At 38.7% G+C, this 21,462-nt stretch overlaps 2 protein-coding genes across 27 annotated transcripts; both read right to left on the bottom strand.

Moving 5' to 3' along the window:
• Positions 1-217: 217 nt before the first annotated feature.
• L(1)g0196 (inositol hexakisphosphate and diphosphoinositol-pentakisphosphate kinase) lies at positions 218-17,290 on the bottom strand. 25 transcript variants are annotated; one of them, XM_076824579.1, is made up of 30 exons: positions 17,131-17,290; positions 16,543-16,642; positions 16,107-16,214; positions 12,881-13,081; positions 12,676-12,816; positions 12,504-12,594; positions 12,280-12,434; positions 11,915-12,207; positions 11,642-11,836; positions 11,484-11,570; positions 11,215-11,403; positions 11,061-11,146; positions 10,825-10,962; positions 10,363-10,392; positions 9,438-9,672; positions 9,159-9,367; positions 8,874-9,100; positions 8,653-8,789; positions 8,472-8,586; positions 8,160-8,399; positions 7,727-8,082; positions 7,508-7,656; positions 7,073-7,120; positions 4,728-5,069; positions 3,603-3,782; positions 3,222-3,495; positions 2,955-3,046; positions 2,749-2,860; positions 2,293-2,658; positions 218-2,205 (listed from the first exon to the last, which is right to left on the bottom strand). In XM_076824579.1, exons 2-30 carry the CDS (start codon positions 16,573-16,575, stop codon positions 1,710-1,712), a joined length of 5,325 nt encoding a protein of 1,774 aa, XP_076680694.1. In that variant the 5' UTR covers positions 16,576-16,642; positions 17,131-17,290; the 3' UTR covers positions 218-1,709. The 25 variants fall into 25 exon arrangements, with proteins under 25 accessions (XP_076680694.1, XP_076680696.1, XP_076680697.1 ...); XM_076824581.1 differs by having other exon boundaries at positions 3,603-3,824; positions 4,785-5,069; XM_076824582.1 differs by having other exon boundaries at positions 4,785-5,069.
• A 179-nt stretch (positions 17,291-17,469) lies between these two features.
• On the bottom strand, positions 17,470-20,504 carry LOC143375467 (dolichyldiphosphatase 1). Of its 2 annotated transcripts, XM_076824592.1 has the most exons (6): positions 20,414-20,504; positions 20,108-20,331; positions 19,717-19,817; positions 19,479-19,657; positions 19,180-19,407; positions 17,470-19,109 (listed from the first exon to the last, which is right to left on the bottom strand). In XM_076824592.1, exons 2-6 carry the CDS (start codon positions 20,217-20,219, stop codon positions 18,980-18,982), a joined length of 750 nt encoding a protein of 249 aa, XP_076680707.1. In that variant the 5' UTR covers positions 20,220-20,331; positions 20,414-20,504; the 3' UTR covers positions 17,470-18,979. The 2 variants fall into 2 exon arrangements, with proteins under 2 accessions (XP_076680707.1, XP_076680706.1); XM_076824591.1 differs by having other exon boundaries at positions 20,108-20,481.
• Between the last annotated feature and the right edge of the window lie 958 nt (positions 20,505-21,462).

The following is a 21,462-nucleotide window of genomic DNA, read 5'->3' as shown; positions in this document are numbered from 1 at the left end:
GGTTCGCGGATTTAACGCACGGATTCTAAGATCTAACTGCGTAACATTACCAACCAATCGCATTCGTCGTTTCCTTTGTAATTTGAATTTTTAATATTTCGCGCGTAGGATCTTCCCTTCGATAATTGAAATAAGCTTTCCTCAGTTATCACTGATTCTATGGAAATAATATCGAGCGAGTTCTTATTGCGCTATAAATAGAAATGAAGCAGGGAAATTAAATTTTTCAATCTTTTTATTTTACTTCGACACTTTGTGAATATACACGTAAATTCTAAAAGCTTTCTTGCACCTTCGATATCTCAGTAGTCACTAACGGGTGTTTCCGTAGTATTTAGCGCGGGGTTCGTTACATTATAGCTCGTTTAGAATAAAATACATTAAATATATTAGCAAAGGAATGGAGGAATACTTGTCAATGTTTAAAAAATATTTTCGTATCGGAACTCTACAAAATTACAGCCACATTTACATGGGAATGCTCGCTTGCTATATTAGAACGAATAGATCATTTAAAGTGTTGGAATCTTAACTATTCTATTAGAAGTACATGCGTCTATTAAACTACGAGACTCGACGTTAAGAAAACTGTGAAATTCTTATCGAAACAATACCTCGTTTAAATAAGATCTACATGGGCACGGAATACATTGTACACACTCAGAAATAAGTTAAAGCGAAGCTCACAATTCCATGTCTCTTACTTGCAAACATGACACGTAGAGTGTTCTGCCCGATTTCATCGCCCGAAATGTTTTCTCCGCTCGTGAAATTGGAAGGGAAAGTATTCTGAATGAAAGTTAACATATTTAGGGCAGAGTAAACACCTCGGATGATGAAATTAAGCTGAACTTTTACTGCTAAAGATATATCTATATAAAACCTCATAGCACCTTGAATATCCGCGATCATTCTGTAACCACAATTATATCTCTGTAACCGTCAACTGTTATATTTTCTTTGATGAGAAGCATTCTTAAGAAAAATAGTGTATATCCTCTATTTTCGTAAAGCAATCTGTAGGATATTTACATTGACCTCTGAAGCATTAGTATTTGTACACTCATAGCAGCTTTTCTACGACGCATCTCAATCCTGGTGTACGCAAATTAAGTCAGAAACGTGTATCGAAGCTAATATATTCTCTTTCATTCCTGCTCCGAGAAAAATTGCCGCTCTTGGTTCGAACTCATGTCTCACCTTATCTTCTAATGTGCTATTAGCGTATTAGCGTTGCACATACTTTATCTACAAAAATACTATCGTGTCAGTACATATGTACATGGAAACGTCAATACAGAAAGACTTAGTACACTCGACAAAGCGATAAGTACAAAATTGAATAACTAAATGGGGGGAATGTCATTGCTGCTACGCCAGTTTCGATATTCTTGATAAACAGTTCTCTACAAAAACAGCAATGGAGAGTTCGTATGTTCAATTAGTAACCGAACGTTGACGAAGTAAACGTATCATTAAAATAAAATTGCTCTAGTACTTGTGCTCTCAAAGTATTAAATTCGCTTTTAATATTACTAATAATGCGCACATTTGTTTTCGATATAGTTACCGTCGTTTTTAACTATTAGTTGCTAGTCCTTGTTTCTTATACATCAAACAACAACTTTAAGATACAACGTGCAGCGAGTATATCTATTGTTAGCTATCTAAAAAGAATTGGACTCCAAGAGTTAAAGAAAGCTGTTCCATCAAGAGTCAAGATATTCCTTTTCCTCCTCTTGGACATTGAACCCAATTGTCACGCTAGAATTGTCCGTTAAGCTGCCCGCCACGGTCAGAATTGGCTCCTCCGGGCTTACTACGGTCGTAGCAGACGCTTTCGGCTCCATCATGCACTGTTTCCAATTTTCTAAATCCTTATCGGACATGTTCGAAAGAGAGCTGAGTTTAGATGCGCATTTGTAACTGAAATTCGTTTCAACCTTGGACGCAGCGGTTTTCGGCGCAGAAACACTCTGCGAGCGGGAGAAATTCTTTCTCTTGTAGCTGCTAGAAGAGTGGAGCTTCTTTTGTTCCAGCGTCGTTTCTGTATCTTTACTTCTCTGACTTCGTTCTGTACTGAAAGAGTCGGCCTTTTGAAATGTGAACGGGCTTACTTTGTCAGATACGGAGGAAACGGGCGTGTTGTCCGCTTCCTTGATCCTGACGTCTTCATCTGCTATGTCCATACTTTCAACAAGGAATCTAACAGAGCAACAACGTGAAACAAACCGGTCAATATCTCGCGTATAGATGTTAATTTAAATATCAGAGTTTTCTGATAACACCAACCTTCCAATTTTCTTGTAACTACCACTGCACTTTGCGCTGGAATTTTCCTTCTGCTCGAATATCTGCTTAACATCCTGTTTCTTGTCTTCTTCGGTTTGCTTCAACGTTATCGTGTGATCCTCGTCGTCGTCCATATTGTCAATAGGGAGTTCATCAGCGCGTATGATTTTCTGCAAATTACTACCGAAACCTGCTGCGAAACCGTACTTCTGAATCTGGCCGTCCTCGTTGCTGTAATAGTCTGTGTACGATACGCTGCCGCGACTTTCTCTGTGGTCTTGATCAATGTTCATACAGAACTCGTTGAAGTCAACGTCCAGGCAAGCAGTCGTTGGGAATTTCGGGCCCGTGTTGAAGCACTGCCCTCTGGAATGTAGATTAAGCGATAGTTTCTACATGTTCTCCACGAATTCTTATACAGCCTTCTCGTTGAAGCGAGGATTAAATATTACACACCCCTCGTTGCTAATTAAACTTATGGACATGCTGCATTCCTCTGTCGAAGTTGGCGCAGGGGATGAGGGTTCGGAGGATAGGAACGACTGTGGCTCGCTACTCCATCCGGTACCTAAGATAAAAAAAAAGTATCACAGCATACTTTGAACTTTCCTAACTTCGTGAGAGCATTCCTCAAGACTAGCGCTGTTTTATATGGCACTCACTATTAGGGCTAGTTGGCGACAACTGGTTTCTTATGTCGCAAGATTCTCCGTCGTTTGAAGACTTATACTGTATAGGAGTCGGTGTGATATACCTACCAAGGAGTTGTTTCATCGTTATTCAAAGCTACGTTACGCTAGGCTTCAAAAGCAAACGACACAAAGTCTCTTAAACTACAGCCTCGGAACTTCAAGAGAACTGAAATCCCCGAAGGCAGTGTTTTGCTAGACGGCACAAACTTAAAGAAAATGAAAAAACTTAATACTCACAAGGGTAGTTTACTTAATTTCTTACGGTACCTGACAGCTTCCAAGTCGGAAGAGTGGTACTCGCGACTGATTCCCCCGATACTGAGAGTTTGGTTAACCGACTCGTGTGTCGATCCGCCGGGCGATGGATATTTCGGTGGCGAAGAGGCAGGCGTTCGGAACAGAGGAGCACTGGTCATCATGTCTAAGAAGGAATCCAACTGACGAAGCGAGAGTGCATTGTGAAGCGTCTCCAAGGGTCTTATCGGAGGCACACCACCGAAACCTTCTATCGCTGATGGATATAACGATGGAATCAGTACGATCGATCATAAAAACTACTGTTTAACAACGCCCCGAGTTGAGCTGGACACTATGCTCCCCGAATATACTGCTACTTACCAGCGACGGCAGATGTGTGGTGAGGGACCATGTCCTTCAGATTCGGGGCACTCGAGGATCCACTAATAACTGCGGTGCTGAACAGACTGTTCGCTGATCCTGTCAGCTTCTTGTTGACGTTGTAGCCCAACAGCTTGAAATAACTCATCTGTCCGGAGATACTGTGACGGTGGCGCCTTGCTGTGCAGGTAGGGTCAGGTTGAATGATTGAAGGTCGTGTGTCTGGAGATGAGAAGGATCTTTGAGGTTGGAGGCGGGAGAACGGTGCACGTGGACATTTGGAACGGTGGTCGGGCTTGCGAGAAGTATCGTGAACGTCACAGACATTACAATTGTGCACAGGGGATGTATGACAAAGCGTACTACTGTGATCCGGTGTGTCTACAACGTTACTATGCTTGCGGAGATTCGCACTGGCACAAGACCAACGTCTACGTGGCCGAGAACGGCTGACTGAGGAACTATTAATTGAACAGGTCGGATCAACGAGAGAGAGGGTGTCAGACGTCGTATTCAGATTGGGGCAGGATATCGTTCTGGTTGGCATACGTGTATTATCAACCACAGATCCATCATTGAATGCCGATTGAATCGATCTCCACCTCTGCTTCGTCTTGGACAGTTGACATTTACACACAGACGGATGACTGTGCATTGACTCCGAGCAAGGGTTAGGATTCTGTCCCTCGAGAAACTCGGACTGTTCTCCTTTGGGGGATAAAGTGAATGAGCATGGATCTGGATCAGTGGCCGGCTCATGGAACTCTCCGACATTTCCGCAACTATCGTTTGAGGAAACACTGCAAGAAGAACGACTGGACTCGTCGTGGCGTATGTGGAAGTAACAGGGGCAATTAAAGAACTTGTGCGAAAGAGAGCGAGCGAAGTAAATGTCAAAGTTTGAGCGCTCCACAGGTGGCAGGTCTTTGCTTCGCAAAATCAGCTCCGATACGTTGCAATTGTAACAAATACATTTGGATACATAGGGAGACAACGAACGGGATCGTTTTCCTGCTTTATGCTGACCTGTTGTTGTTTTTGGTGTTCTTTCGCGCGAGGATAATAGAGGGGATTGCTTTGGCCACGGATTGGTTTGTGGCGGACTCATGGGCTCTCTAAACTCACCGTTACACTTGACGCAAGGGAGAATCATCTCTGAACGAGAACGTCCGTATTTCTTACTTTGAGAACGTAGCTGAAGATCAGCCCCTTCGGGATCGAGACATGTTGGAGAATAAACTGTAGGAACTGGGAGCACGATACTCGTGACATCCGAAGTTCGGTTGTTTGGTGAGACTAGAGGAGTATTGTGTAACGTCACCAAAGGTGTCGAAGTGGAGATTTCGATCGAAGGAACAGGTAACTCCGGTGAACTGAAGGAATGAGACAAGACCACCGACTTATCCATAGGCACGTGCAGCAAAGCCTGGCTAGGTCCCTCTACCCTGCGCTCTGTTACATGCTCATCTGTGTGTTGCATGCGTATTCATGGATGAAACGATGCAGTTAGAATGAACAAATGGCGATGTACCAGCAGGATGGGGTATAAAGGAGGGATAGAAAAGAAAAGAAAAGAAAAAGAGACTATTAAATAAATCCATCACCCAAGAATAAAAGTAATCATTGGCAAGAACCTTTCGCTACATCGATGGATCGCTTACTCAATTTTAAACTCGAGAAGTTATGATTTCTCACGAACAATTGCCAAGCTTTTCATCTGTATTCCAAAAAACTCATCCGTTAACCAGATATCAATTAAATTTCAACTTTAAATGCATCTTATCTCACAAATTTTAACAGAGTCTTTCGTACTTTTCTTTTTCTGTTACTCTATGTTCTTTAATATAAAGAGTCCTGTTAATTTAAACAATTTGTACTGATCATTCGAAGAAATAGTATTTACATCACTGAGCTATTGCAAATGATGTTTCGAAGACAAGATTCGTTACCAATAAAGGAACAAAATAACAGAAACATAGAGGAAACGACGTATACTTTAACCTGCTTGCAATTAAACGGCACACATTCGGTTAGTGTTATACACATATGGCACACGATAGCCATGCAACCAGTAAGCCAACCAGACAACATCGATTTAAATACAGAAACACTCTATCGATGATTACTGCGGTCACACATTTCTACAATTGATGGCAACTAAAGGTTTCAAAAGCTTTCACACACTTGCACTTTAGTTCCTACCCTACTTTAGTCTAATTCGCATCAAAGTTTTCATTGCCGTCGCAAGTGGTTGCGATTAAACAGAAATCTGGAGACTAAATTTAATTTGTGCTTAGAATTTCTAACACCGATGAAACGATAGAAGAACGTACAAGTTGTAATACGATACTTTTGTCAGATGATATGGCAAAGGAAAGATAAATGATAAGACAAACGTCTTAAACGGAACATTGATTTCATTTGTAAAGAAATGTGCGAAGCTTTAACAGAGAGTACGGAAGTCACGTAAGAAAAACACCATTAGCACTAACTAAAATGAATGTAATATTAAAGTAATGTACTCGAAAGTGTGATGCGAGAAAGTAAATATATGTTGTTCAAAAAATGGTGAACAGATGAACCCATGAATGATATGCAATGAGATCCACATGTTAACGAGTATGTATGAAGAGAAGCGAACATGATCTTAGAAAGTAACTAAGCACTGTTAATTGTGAATTTTAATGGAACAGTGAGCTTAGGAATGAAGGAATCAGGAAGGCGGCTGAATGAGTCACACTCAGTACCAGCGTGTAACTCAAACAGTCACCGACATAAATTAGTTGGCTTCCACGCGCACAACTATCGCTGAGCAAAGAGTTATTTCAACTGAATTCCAGCTATTTCAGTCTAATTCTACCTGCGCTCTTGTTCAATCGCTTCTGTTACTTCAGTTCTGGCTCGTAAGTTATATTTCAACCAGACGGCCTCTAAATTGTTATTAAAATTTCAACTCTACTCCTACAGCAACACCGTGTAAGACGAGAGCGAAACATAAGTCTCTCTCGTGCGCTACATTATCTGTAAAAACGGAACTCAAAAGAAAGTGATACCTCGTAACGCTAAAAAAAACAATGCAGTATTAAGGATCGGGTGTGATTTAATACTAAGGTCACTATGGCACGCTCTAGAGTAATTCAGATGCTTCGTAGAAACGAAAATACTACGGTACTAATAATACACGTGAAGATGCTACATTCATCGAAGGAGTAAAAAAGATGCAAATCGCAGCAGACGTGAGACGCAACCAAAAAGTTACTATCGCAAAAGCGAAGATCAGTCTTTAACAAAATCTATGCGTCTCGTAAGAAAATAGCAAAGGAATTACGAGTCTTTCCTATTAAACTAGAAAGGTACATCAGACTTTATGGGGAATCCTGCAACGATCATCGGCCCAAATAAGGCAACGCAAATGCACTCTTTTCAATGTCATCCTGCTGATATTGTAACAGGAAGTCGCAGTGACATACCTTCTTTGTTGACCGCGTCCAAGCTCTGATACTGCAGCTTGTCCGCAGCTATAAAAAGACATGAAAAACACCAAGCTTTTTGACAAAATCTGACCGTAAATTTCAATCGACCATAAATTTCCCCCAACAAGAATGAAGCATTAAAAATGAGAGATCAATGAGAACCTTCAAGCGACATAACTTTACACTGCTCTTCGTCGTAATGACACTCTACTGCGTTTAGTTAATCCGACATTATTTGCCCAGAGCTACACGATAACTATTTACAAAGGCGTTTCTTAATCCCTTGTTCGAAGCAGGGTTTACTCCTGCTCGTTTAGTCAAAAAGATAAGTACTTATACATATCACTATCATGCATAAACAGAGATATTAGCCTCGATTTATTATTGCCAGTACAACGTCTGTACTATTGGCAAACACTGAGACGCACTTACCTTTCTCAGGCTTATCTTGTCTCTGGTGGTCGTAACTACGTGCACGTGGCTCAACGATCCCACCTCTTTCTGCGTCACGTCGTTGACGTTGGCTAGCAGCTAACTGACTGCCAAGCCTGGCTGCTTCGTGACCAGCCACGGTCCTGGCACTGAACAGTTACATTATTCGATCAGTCGCAGAAACTACTTTAGCATTCGGTATTCTTCATTCCTATAGACCTGATTGGAATTGGCGCAGAGCTTTGAAGGAAACCGCTGTCGAATGGTTCGTCCATCATGTTAGGATCCAGATCCATCATGTCGACAGCTCTGCTAGTTGTCGGGCTATCCATCATTGCATCCACAGCGTCAGTTTCCGTCACTTGTGGTGGTGTGTCCTTGATTTGTCGATAGGAGATGTAAATGCAGGCTTCAAACATTTGGCGATCATCGCGAAGGGAATTTATACGTACAGTTTGCAACGGCTGGTTCACGAAATCGTCTTCTAAAATTCCTAGCTCTACATCTTCTTCCTCTATCCGTGCACTGCATTGAGAGATGCTGTCTTGGGCAGAGCCAGCGCCCCCACTTTCACCCTGGACGTATACTCGATTACAGTCATTGAAAGACTTATATATATCGACCGAAAGCATTCGTTATATGAATTACTTACAATATTGTGACTGCTTTCGTTGCGAGAATGAGGTCTAAATCCTGGCCCTGGTGGTAGATTCTTTTGTACGCAACAGTTAACACCAGGACTGAAATGCAGCTCAACGTGGAAACGTTCTTCGCTGCTGGGATCTTTAGTTGGATCTTCGTACAACATGACTACAATCTGTGACATATAATTTAACTCGGAAACCATGCTTACATACTCCATAGCCCTGCGCCATTGCTCATCTTTTATTACCTGTTATCAACATACCAGATATGATAATTATCTGTAACGGAAGAGATATAAGAAGTAACAGCCATCACTTACGTCAAGTAAACCACCGTAGCGTAATACAGTTAATAGAGAATGCACATGACTTTCGCTTGTAAAGTAAAGTCTAGTTCGGACATGCCTACCAGGGCTCGAAACACCATGAGAGTACCTGAAATATTTACAACGATGTAAATATATAGTACGTAGCCAAAGCATAATACGAATCTCATTTTACCTCGGATTGAGTCTATTCACTGTTTCTTCTCCGGATTCTTCAATATTTCTCTGCAAATCTGCTCTTATTTTCTTCAAAAGGGGAGTACAAATACCTTGCCCTATTGTCAGCTTCTCTTGCACAGTTAATCCGTATTCCTATCGCAAATTTATGGATATGAAATACACAAGTGTAACGAGTGCGAATGATTAAACTAGATCCGAATCGCTAAAATATTAAACCTGTGGTATGACAATGTCTGCCAGGTATTTGGAGTAAATGTACAATTCCTCTGCGTGCTCGAATTGCAACGTATGATTATTATGTTGCAAATCATACTTTATGCAGTCATAAATATCCGGGATTTTTGATATATCGAATCTCTTGTGTTTGGTACAGAAATCCTTCTCGATCTTCCCCCATCGACGACCCATTAACTCCCAAGTTTCGCCATGATAAAGAATCGCATCTGAACACATTTCACAAGCGATTATAGATTCAACGTACAGTTACGCACGGACACATACCTTTCGTTTTTGGATCGTCCTTCTTAATGCGCACGATGTCCATTAGCTTTTGGATTAAAATGTGCACGTGCTGGCAACATCGGACAGGATTTTTAACAAAGTCCAATGCTGCGTTAATGCTCAGCGCATTTCCAGGATTTATTTGTTCCCTGTCCTCGCGAGTGAAGTCTCTGTCCTGCTGTAGTAGCTCATGGAGTCGCGTCTTTACCCTACAACAGCACTCGATTATACTTTACCGAAAGCCTAACGATAAAGCATCGTAGAAACGGTCGTACGTACATATTTTGGTATTTACTACTGTCGCAATCATTGTCTAAGAGGCCGTTAGTATTAGCACTCTTAACCATCTGTACCAATATGGGTGTCAATTCACCCTCCAACGCAAGTAAACCCTTCGCAAAGGCAGCTGCGGTCATCTGAACTCTCCCTTCGTCGCTCGCATAAATCTTCAGGTCGTGGCGAAAGGTCGAATGAAGTCGAAGTAAACCCAAACCTTGAGCACCGGCGTAATCACCTATGTACGTGCAATAGAGATGTTATAAAAGAGCGGAGCACGGTGATAGAAATAAGACATATCATTAATTTCCAACAAATATGGAGTATGAATGTGATCCTATGGATGATCTATGTTCAGGTAAAGAGATCATAACGGATTGCTATAAGAATCATTAATTACATTGTCGACTTGCATATAGATATGTTTAGTTAATCACGATACGTTGATATTCGCTGCTGCATTATATTTTTTCACTGACATTGCAGAGACTTTACGATAAACCATTGCATTCATTTGTTCAGTTTGATGAAATGAGAAATGCCCGTGGTCGCTTATGAGAGGATACGTATAGAGATACCATGTAACTTTCGGATGATTCTGCATGAACAGTCAAACACCACTAACAGACCTATTAAAAGATAGGACAGATAAACATCGAACGCTACAAAATGTATAAAAGCAGCTACTGTCGAACTGTGAGGCATTTCGTGGTGATAAAGTAGAATACACATAGAACTAGCATAGAAACAGCATCTCCTGTAAATGCCATGAATACCTCTCAAGCATTCACTTAACGAAACTCGTAAACAGTAAGAATTGTGTAAGGACTTATTAATTACGCTATTACTTCCAACTTACTATTTCTATGCATCGTAACACAATCTACAAACAACTACAAACAAGCGTTGATTCAGAATAAAAAGTTACCGTGGCTTGGTAACATCTCTGAGTCTTCCTCTGAAATAATATTTGAAATTATCTATGAATCAGACATTTTTTTAAAGAGATAAGGTATTTGCTATCCTTCAACTAAAACGAGGTGACAAACAGAGTTCGATTTAAAACATGAGATTATGGATTACCCATTACGCTCGTAAAAATGTTGGTATCGAATAAATACCTCGGGTTGGCAAATTCAAGTGCCTAACGCATAAATGTGAGCTCTATGCCGTAGAATATTTTATGTATGTGTATACGCATACATATACATTATGCGGAATTTTAGCAGTAACATATTATGCGTACGCTTAATTGACCAGTTCAGACAAAAGATAAACCCAGCGCCGAAGTTCAGGCAATATGTGAAACTTAGTACAAGAAACAATCCTTCATGACACATGAATTAACTTAAAAATGAGCATGAGAAGCGTATGAACATAAGATACGAACCACTAAGGTGTCTACCTTGTCCACCAGGGTACATGCAGCGAAATATTCTTCCTAACTCCTCTGCTTGAATACGACCAGCCGGTGTTAACTCTCCGCCCCATTTTAAAATCAACACAAGCGATGGTTCTCCGAGGCGGTCTGACAAGACATAAGAAACAGATCGTCAAGTTTGTTAATACATATTATTTACTCAGTGCGATGCAACTGAAAGAAACAGAGTATATTATCCTTTGTACCATCATCCGAGGAACTTCCTCTTGGCCTTCCCCTGGGTTGATATTTCATTTGTACCTTACGGTTTATCCCTGAAAAGTGGCCATACCTACGATACGATGTTGGGCTTTTAGTATGCGTTCGGGTTTAGTTGTTTCGAAGATAAGTAACGCTTACATTTCTAAAACGCTTTTCAATTGCTCAAGCTTCCCTTGTTTCTCCTCCAATTCTGGCCCTGCAGCCCGGTGCTGTATCTCAGACAATAAACTGCGCGCAGTGTCCAATATCTCTTGCAGCTGCTTAGGCCGCTTCAATTTGATGTGACCGTGCTTGTAGCCATCGTACTTCGCAAATATCTCGAAGAATCTGTTTCCAGTAGAAAATAATGAATCGTTGCGTTGCTTGAACCTACGCGGGGGAATGAGAATTCTAGGAAATATGCTTACTTTGGGTGGCGAACTTCCACTTTCATCTTCTGCTTCGGAGTTCTGTCGCCGTGTCTAATAACAGCAACGACGCAACGCAATTCCATCCTGTAACGCGTGAAAAGATGTATTAAAATCATAGTGTTTAATAATAAAGAAAGCGAGTGAAATCAACTTGCATCTTTCCAAATGTAGTTGGTACGATGGGTGGATCATCCAGTTGAAATGGAACGCTCCAAGGAATATGTAAAGTAGGCGCCAGTTCCCTTAGGATCATATTCCCCAGAATCTTTGCACTGTCGTCGTAATATTTATTCGAGTTTTTCACAAAACTAAATCCATTTACGTCGCACACGAATGACTGCCCGTTTGCTCTGAAGGGTATTAATGGTTCTGTACTTTATACAACGCTCTTCTTTTCTGTTCAGTTATAAAATTCGATTTCTGCGTACCTAAGCAAGTCGAAGCCGCAAACAGTTTGCTTGAAAGCTAGACATACTTTTCTACTGATTAGTTTCTCAGCATTACTTAATATAACCGGATAGCGGATCTCCTTTCCCTCTGAATCTCTTTCCACTTTACCGTCCAGCGCAGGGCTTTTCCTTGCTTCTGCGTGGGCATAGTCTGGGCCTACTGTATAGACCTTGACGTCTGTGCCATCGGTTGGCATAAAGTCTTCGTAAATATAAGAACCTGTCTTGCGAACTCGAGATTCTGGTGAATATACACTACTGCGACTGCCAATCTATAGAACAGATACGAATAGTTACTTCATGATTATTCTATAATCATTAATCGTGCCAGCCACACATAGTACCTTTCTAAATAGTCTCTGACTGCCACCGCCTGCAGATGTAGGATAATAAATATAAATATTGTGATCCTCCGCGGACACCGGCTTCTCTACAAACGGTTTGTTGAACGTCACACCGTTAACTTCCACGTGATCTTCTGACTCCACCAACTCGTGGTCTAAATTGAATTCTCCATTATACGCTTGTGAAATAAAACTAAGTCAACGTAAAGAGAAATGTTATATACGTTTCGGATCAGATGAATCTCTATCCAGGACGGCGTATCGTGGGATTTCAATACCTTCGCTGCTCAAAATTGCGTAGACTCTTCTACGATCCTATCAGATATAACTTACACTCATTAAACATACACTTTACTATTGTATCTTACATTTTGTATTTTATCGTAATCTACTTACCTGAATATCATATTGCATAGGTAGATTATTGATAATAAAAGGATTTCTAAGATTAGCGTAACTAATAGCTTTATCAAGTGGGAAGCCTTTGCTGTGGAAGCTTATTAAGCAATCAACAATTGGCCAATCTTCTACGGACTCCTGGAGATCAGTATTTTCATGAAGAATTAAATCAATAGACTTCTTTAGTTTATAGTACCTGTACCTTTAAAATAACTTCTTCGGGGAATACTACTATCTTAATGTACTCGAATTCTTCTAGCCTCGTTAATATCTCCTTCATCGGTTTACTCTGCGATTTCTTGGCCATCGCACAGACCCCAACCAAAACTTGCTTCCCTTCCCCTTCCGAATCACTGCCACCCATGCATCCGTCATCATTGCTACACCCGTCCGACAGTTCGGCCTAAATGAGAAAGGCATTTGTTAAAAAATCTCTCTACATAACTCACACCTATTCTCGCCATGCTGATTTTGCACTGATAAATATTCATATGTACAGATTATATACATTCATATACACACAAGCTTCCTGAGAACTCGTAATCATGGCTCTTTTAAATACATACAGACATTTAGTTGACTCGCTCTAAGGAGGAAGCCAAGCGAAATGTCATTATAAAAATATACTCCAAAAAATTGTCTAAAATTAGAACGCTGCCAAGTTCACAAAATCATAGCGCTATGAGTTTCTAAAAATGATCGAAGCTGGATTTGCTCAGCCTATACGGATGTGTAATGAAAAATTTAACTTAGGAAGTCTGATTTGTAAAACGAACTGCTTAGAATCTCAGAGATATACTTGCATTTTATTTGCGATACATATATAAGGATGGAAAGCAAGTATTTGTAAATATTGTAAAATCTGGCTGGCGGCAATTTGTTGAAACATTTTTACAACGTACGAAACACTCGTCGCAATAGCAGTTCGTGTCCGAGTCTGCGATATCTTCGGTACTATTCGAGGACGAGGAAGCTTTCTGTTTATTAAGATAACGCCATTTCTTTAGACGCCACCAGTCTTTTAACCATGTCCATTCCATAATTATATTTCTTCAAGTACCACTTCACTTGTACATGTATGCTCGCTACTCCACAGACATTGCGAACAACAATTCATACAGATCTATTTATTTGCTTTAGTCATTCCAATTAATTACGATTTAGATTTCAATGTAATTTAGTTGCACACTGTATTTAAGCAAAAACTATCAGCTAATCAATGATCCCAAAATTATTTATTATTACACATGACACTGGTACGTTTTAAAGTCGAAGCTTTGTTGTAAAAAAGCACGAAATTTATTATCTTTTTGGAATTTGTGGAACAACTCCTATACCCGACAGAATTTTACTCTACACTTGAGATACATGTAGTAATTAAATCTACTTTATCTTATCATATCCCACCCTTGGACTTTCATTGTTTCCAAATATTCTGGAACGTAGTAACGTTTAAAAAGGAATTAAGCACAGTGTCCTTCTGGAGTATAATTTTATTTAAAATGCGTACAACTTCTTCAACAAAAATACAAAGAAAGTTTAATGAAAAATTTATTACTAAATACGTCAAAGCAAACAGTTTTATTAGAAATATATATTTCACTCGTTTCTGTATACCAAAGTACTTTATTATCGCAATAGCTATTCATTTTAGTATTAAAGTATCACGAATATAGGAAGAAGAGTTAAAAGAATGTCTCACGCATGGTTATTAGTTCTGTTAGACTGCTTCGTGATACTTCTGATGCTAATACCACTGCTCGAGGAATCGTGCTCAACCGAGAGCAAGAATGATTAAACAAACAGAGAGTTCTTTACACACAGATAAAGGAAGGATTGTGCCTTTGAGAAATCTTGGTTTGCACAGTCTACGTAAAAGTAATATTATATCGCACAAATGCTTTGTAAAGTATATGGCTCTAATGAAATTCTTTACATAGTAAAGTGCGATAGATATAAATTATATTTGTTTGAACAGTATCGTTTAAACATATGACGGTGCATGTTGGATGCAGTGATGGGTGAATATAAGTAAAAGGATAATTGTTACAACGATTATACACATGTGTCAAGAAGATGTTAATTATTACAAGTACATAAAGTTGTGAAATATTACTAGAAACTCATAAATACAGTTAGCAAAAAGTTACGATTATAATGCACGGAAACAATGAAATTGTCGTAATATGCATTCAAATTTAATAACACAGACAATGCTAGTATCCATAAAAGTGAGTAGAAAGAAACTCTACCATCATTTGCCAATATGGCTCTGCTTCATTATCACAATCGAAGACGTAAACATCAGGTACCGTTGTAGACGACGAAGAACTTGATTTTTCCATCATAGATCCAAGTTCAAAATATCATTAACTACGTGTGTTCATAAATAAAAATCAATGTGTAATAAGCTATATCGCTAAAACATTCAACTATATTCTACACACAAATTAGCAGTATATTAAATAAACAATATTTATGAGAAGAGACTAGCAGTGCACTTCAGTCACAAGTATCTCGAAAAAATTGTACAGAAAACAATACTGTTACAGTAGTAAATGGTGTTTGATTTAGACACGAACACATTAGATTAATAACACACCGAATGTAAAGACGTACATTTATTTCTTTAAACAAACACGATTACCTGAAGTAACACTTATTGATTAATTAGAACTCTGACACGTGAGATTGAAGTTTGAAGAAAGATTGAAAGTTGTGCAACACAAACGCGTTCGCAGGAGAATGTAAAATACGTTAAACAGATTTCATGCCAACTTATTTTTAGACCACTAAATACGGAAGGAACTTGGTTTACAAGTCGCAAAATTATTTACGAGTACTGGACAGAGTAATAAAACTAAAATAACGATGAAAGTGTCGTCATTGGTGATAATAAGATAAATTTACTCTTTCGAAGGATATACATTGGTGAACGAACATAGTGTTGATAAAATTAGCATCTCGAACCAGAGATAATTCTAATCGCACATATACGTATTCAGTTTTATATGTATACGCGAACAGTGGAGAGTAACCAGAAAGAATCTACTTACATCTAGCATATTTTAAACTTTTAATTCGCAATTTCGTGACGCTAAGAGCAAATATAAATAGAATTTCCTTCTACTAATTGTATAACCTTCACGTGTATGTCTTACCAACGAATTCATTAACACAAGGACAGTAAATACTGTTACGTCTAAAACTCTGACACAGAGTAAACTTTCTTCTGGCAACGGAATCTAAATATGATGAAAATGGAAGCTCGCGTAAGAAGTATCTTATCCCGATATCTGTTTCTGATAAACCCTCGATATACATTATTCTTTTATTTTCTACATTAGCGGTATCAGGCAGAGCGTTGGAAGTTGTGCGAAGTTCAAGGATATCATTTACTTGTATCTATTCATGCAGGTAAGACTTACTCTTTTCGATGAACGATATATAGAAGAAGTAACAGGACCCACAAGGGTTGGTTGTACAGTGTTCAAGTCCCCTACGTAGAAAACAGGACGCGTGGCATTCCGTAGACCCTAGCGGTTGGATACAATCTCATTAAGATAGTACTAACACCATAGATGATAACGTGCATTCATTAAACTCAAATAAGATAAAGAACTTAGAATTCTTTCCTCGACTTGATATTGCTGCTTCCTACAATCACTACAACATTGATTAAAGCGTCTATTTCATAATAATATCTCTAATAAAAGAGAGGAGCAAGAACCGCAGACTGGGAATTATCTTAATGAATACACGTTCGTTAGAGAGATGATTAGATCAGAGAACTAGCCAGTGACAGTTTCGTTTAAGGAATATATCACATGCTGAGTTACAAAAATAAACTGCGTCTTCGTTTACCTGATAACCATGTTCCAATTCAGTGTAAGACATGTCAGAACGGGTTTCATTGAGGAAAGAGAAACTGCTTCGACTTTGATTTAAAGAAGTTACTGTAGTCCTGAAATAATCAAATACTTCGGTTTGTCCAATTGAAGGATATAAGCAGAAATAAATTGGTTCAATAGTTGTCCCCTATTAATGGATTACTCATATGAGGCAACTAGCTTCGAAATTGAAATAGCTACAGCTGTTATAAATTTTACTCCGTGCAGGCTCGTGGTTTCCGTAATAAAATATAAGATTTAATACGCTAATTACATTAGCTTAACGTCCCGTGAGTTTAAGTACGTATATTCGTGACTTGCGTCGATGAAAATGTGATCGGGAAAAGTAGGGTAACCTTGACGGACAAGCAATTTTATATATTTCGCACGGGCTCTATTTTCGGTTAATCAGTAACTAGGAAGAGAGATTCAGATACCTAATATATTTAACGAAAATTGAACGCTAGCAAGTGCGAACTAATTTCACGCAACGACGCGACTTGTCATTTCCTTATTTACGTCGCCCTTTACAGCCTGTATTAATTACTTTACTAGAACTTACCGATCTCAACTTCAAATTAATTTATAGCTTTTACATTCAGTATGACAGCGAAGATTTAATAAACAATTTTAGTTCCCTATCCAGGTTTGAATCCTTATCAGTGGTCTTCAATTTTCGGACATCTTGTCAAACTTAAATCTCGATCTATCGTATCGTATAGCTAATACATGACTCGATAGTATACGATTACTTTAATTTTCAAATGGTCACGAGATAGTATTTGATAAGCTGTAAATTTATTAATCAATGCGTATTACGTGTTTAAAAATTTTATATACGCACGATCGCACATTTTGAGTAGTACAATTAGGGAGGCTTAGAATTAATTGTAAAACTGTATTACATAGTGCATCAGCTTTATTTAAAGTTCATTATAAAATGTTATTGCATATTTACATTATAGTAACTTCGCATCGATGCTAGGTATATATTTCACTTACTTCACCTGATATATTTCGTGTAATTGCTATAGTAGTAAAATGTAATTGAGCAACATAATGGTGGTTTACTTATCGGGTAACAGTTCTTATATTAATTAGGAAACATAGTCAGGGTGTGTTCAGTATAAGTAGATGTAAATTATACGGGGTAATTGACTACTTTGCTTACAGGGGAAGATCCCGAACCCGAAAATTCAAAAAATTCTGAAACTTTGTGAGTATGTAGGGGATTTCCTCCTCCATACAATGCAATTTTTGTTTCCTGTCCAAATTTACTCGAAGGGTGTGAAATTAACCCCTGAAAATTCGGCTATTTTCCGATTTTGTGTTATAACTCACGAACTGTACGAAATAGAAAAAAAGTTTCAAGACAAAATTTACTTCTTTTAACCAGATCTATTTGGTAAAAAAATATTTTACAGTTCACGAATTATAACACAAAATGGGAAAATACCCGGATTTTCAGGGGTCAATTATAATCAGGAGGAAATTCCCTACATAATCACAAAGTTTCAGAATTTTTTGAATTTCCGGGTTCGGGCTCTTCCCTTGTTAGAAACGAAAGTACAAAACGGTCATTTACATCTTTAAGTAGTTCCTAATTAAATCTTTGATTACACATACAAATTTCAATGCTCTTAGCCGCAAACTTTGTTCAAATTACCTTACCCCTATTCGTCTCTCGTTATTCTTAGTCTTTTAATGCAAGATAGTTGTATATGTTCTATTAATAGCAACGAAAGGAATTGTGCACAATATTTCGAACTATTTAAAAGAATGATGTAAAAGTCGTAAAACAATTGCAATTGCAAAAGAAAGTCGGGTAACATTTAGTAAGAAACATTTCCAAGCGACTAATAAAAGATTCGATGGTAATGGTACACGATTCAAAAACTGGGACACAATTATTTTCAACAGCAGTGAGGTTTTGGTTTCTAAAATGTTGAATGCCATTCAATTTAATTCGGAAACGTTGAATAAATTGCCGTTACCTAAAGCCGGTTAATACTCTCTACTTTATTACGTTATTGCACTAAATTTTATTTAGTTTTTAAAATCAATTATAATTCAGTTCACAGTGTACAAGCGAAAGTTGTCTTTACAGAAAAAGAAAATTGTCAAATGCGTAAATAGTCTATGCAAACCTACGGAAACTCAATCATCAAAACGTACACGTTTCCACGGTATAAATATGAAAACTTTTATGCAAAATTTGTACTAATACCTTAGACATTTAAATGCATTTAATGGCAATATTCAGTGCCATCAATTATTTAAGGCATTTCTTCGAGCCAAATGAATCTCTCATTCATTCGATCAAAGGAATGATATTATTTCGCTTCATTAACATTTATTATTCAGTCACTTGTGTCCTATTTGCCGTCAGCCCATTGGCCAGACATTAGTCGTCATTGCGATTTCATTGACACGAGTTTCCGCGAGCGCGCTCGTGCTTCTGTACGAATATTCGTGTATTCGAACCACAGAATATTAGGAATCAAAGTTGTGTCGCGTAACAGGAGGTACTCCGATATCGGCCTGGAAACGTAACACTGTATTATACAAGCTGCGAGCAGTGCGAAACTTAATAACTGAAACATTAACTTACCACGAAGCGATGATAGGAAAAATTGGCGTAAGAACTATGTGTGTAATTATGAACCATATCGTCCCCAATATAATTCCCACAAACGAGCCCCATAGGACTTGGGAAATAGTGTGATATAATAAATAAACCCTACTGTATATTACTAAAACAGCGATAATTATACAAGTGGCTATAATGGCAATCTTCCAGAATCTTTCCGAAATGCTGCTGTTATTGTTATGATGTAACCTAAAATTATGAAAGAATAGAAGAATAATTCCTCCACGCACACATATATATATATAATAAAAACAAATTACCTGACGCATATAAAAAGCGTGATGTACGCAGCAAAGAACCACATGAACTGCGCGTGCATCGACGGCATACCATACTCAACGTGAACATTATCACGCTTCATCGGCCTCGCTTCACATATTGTGTGTTTCAGTACGAAATTTATACATTCGTTAATTAAGATGCCACCGAAAAATGCGATCTAGAAAGGAAGCTGACTTTACATGTAAATTAGAAAGGCTTTCCATGCCGTTTACTTACTGTGTGTAAATCTCTTCTAAAGAGAATCAGCGTTACGATGCCAGCTACGATAGCGAATGGTATTAAACTAATCAGAGCTAAGAATTTCCCGACGAGATCACCTACAATCATAAAGTGTGTATTAGAGGAATAAATTAAACAAGATTCACACATCGAACGACATGTAATACCGTGCTAAAAAAGTGCAAAACTTCCCACGCTTTCAAGCGAACTGCGTACGAGTTTTAAAGTAAGTATCCGGGACCTCTGTCAGGTTAATTTTACTTCGCATAAAGCGTTGCAAATGTTACTGCTTTAAAAAATTGGATGCGCGTATTTATTTGCAACATTTACGCGTAATCATGCGGTGCGAGTTACTTGAAGCTTTTTCGAAAAGTTGACGAATATTTACCTTGCGGATATTCGACTAAAGTAAGGGACAAAGAAATCCATTCTGGTCTCTGTATAACATCTGCGAGCCGCGATTTGGCATCGTGATACGATTCCTCTTCTAACAATGCCATATTATCGGAATTTTTGAAGTGACCATAACTCGGGCGACCCACCGCGCAGCAACAGTCATGGAATCCATGGAATAGTGGTGGAAATCGGGCAGCGACTCATTTGCATGTGACTCTACATAACTACTATATACTATTGCTGCGTACAATAATTATATCTCAATATCGATATTTAAAATCGTTGGGAATGCGCTTACATAGAAAAATCCTCGTGATTTCCATTATTCGTTTAAAGCACACCGTCCGAATCGCATACATCTATTTAAAATTCGATCGTTTCTGTTCAGGCTTCCCGGGCAACATTTTCCTGGAGAAACTTATTAGGGAGGGGAACACCTACAGGAGTTGTGGTAATGTGTGCGTGAGACGCCACGGCCAACCAGCGTCGCTGGGAAATATGTTGTCGACGCTGGTTGGTCTTGCCGATATCATGCTCGCTGTTCTCAATAGCGATTGCGCCGTATCATAAAGGTGCGATTTCATGCTGCCGCTGGACGCTTGTTTTGAGCGTCAAATCAGTATTTCTCCCTCTCTCTTTCTGTCAGTATTTCTCTCTCTCTTTCTGTCAGTATTTCTGTCTCTTTTTTACAGTTTCTTTCCCTGTCTACTTCCGCTTTTGCCCCTTGATCACTAGTGAGTATGCGCATCCGCCATATTGGGCCCTCTGGAGAGAGAAGATTATTGATGCGTAGTAGCACGACATATTATTAGAGTATTTTATTACATTTAAGTTTATACTTGGTTTATAAAGCGAATTTGACAATACTCAAAAAGGCGGGAACTCAATGGGTGCGTTCAGCCGACACAACCGGTGAGCAACCGGTGAGTGATCTCACTAGATTTTATTCGCGTCGACCAATAAACGTGTAATTTCAGAGTAGAATCTAGTGAGATCACTCACCGGTTGCCCATTGTAGCTGTTCCCCTCCCTAATAAGTTTCTCCAGGAAAATGTTGCTCGGCAAGCCTGAATAAAAATTCTATTCAGTTCGGTTCGTTTAATTTTATTCCAAATTAAGGCTGTCAACGTAACGAAAAGGAATGGCGCTATATGCAAAAACAATTGATCAGTTTAAATAATATCAAGAGAGATATGAAAAAGAATGGACTCTGCTGACATTACTGTTACAACGCACAGTTTCTAGAGTTACTTATAATTCACCAAATATGCTTGTATGCGTTAATAGCCTGTTGCATTATATATAATGCGCAATTCAACGAATAAAACTTCGGAAAGTTTCAGTTGG

The sequence above is a fragment of the Andrena cerasifolii genome, chromosome 12 (genome assembly GCF_050908995.1).
Source record: "Andrena cerasifolii isolate SP2316 chromosome 12, iyAndCera1_principal, whole genome shotgun sequence".
NCBI classification, from domain to species: Eukaryota; Metazoa; Arthropoda; class Insecta; order Hymenoptera; family Andrenidae; genus Andrena; species Andrena cerasifolii.
Note: the sequence above shows the minus strand (reverse complement) of the source record. Positions and strands in the feature narration are given on the sequence as shown.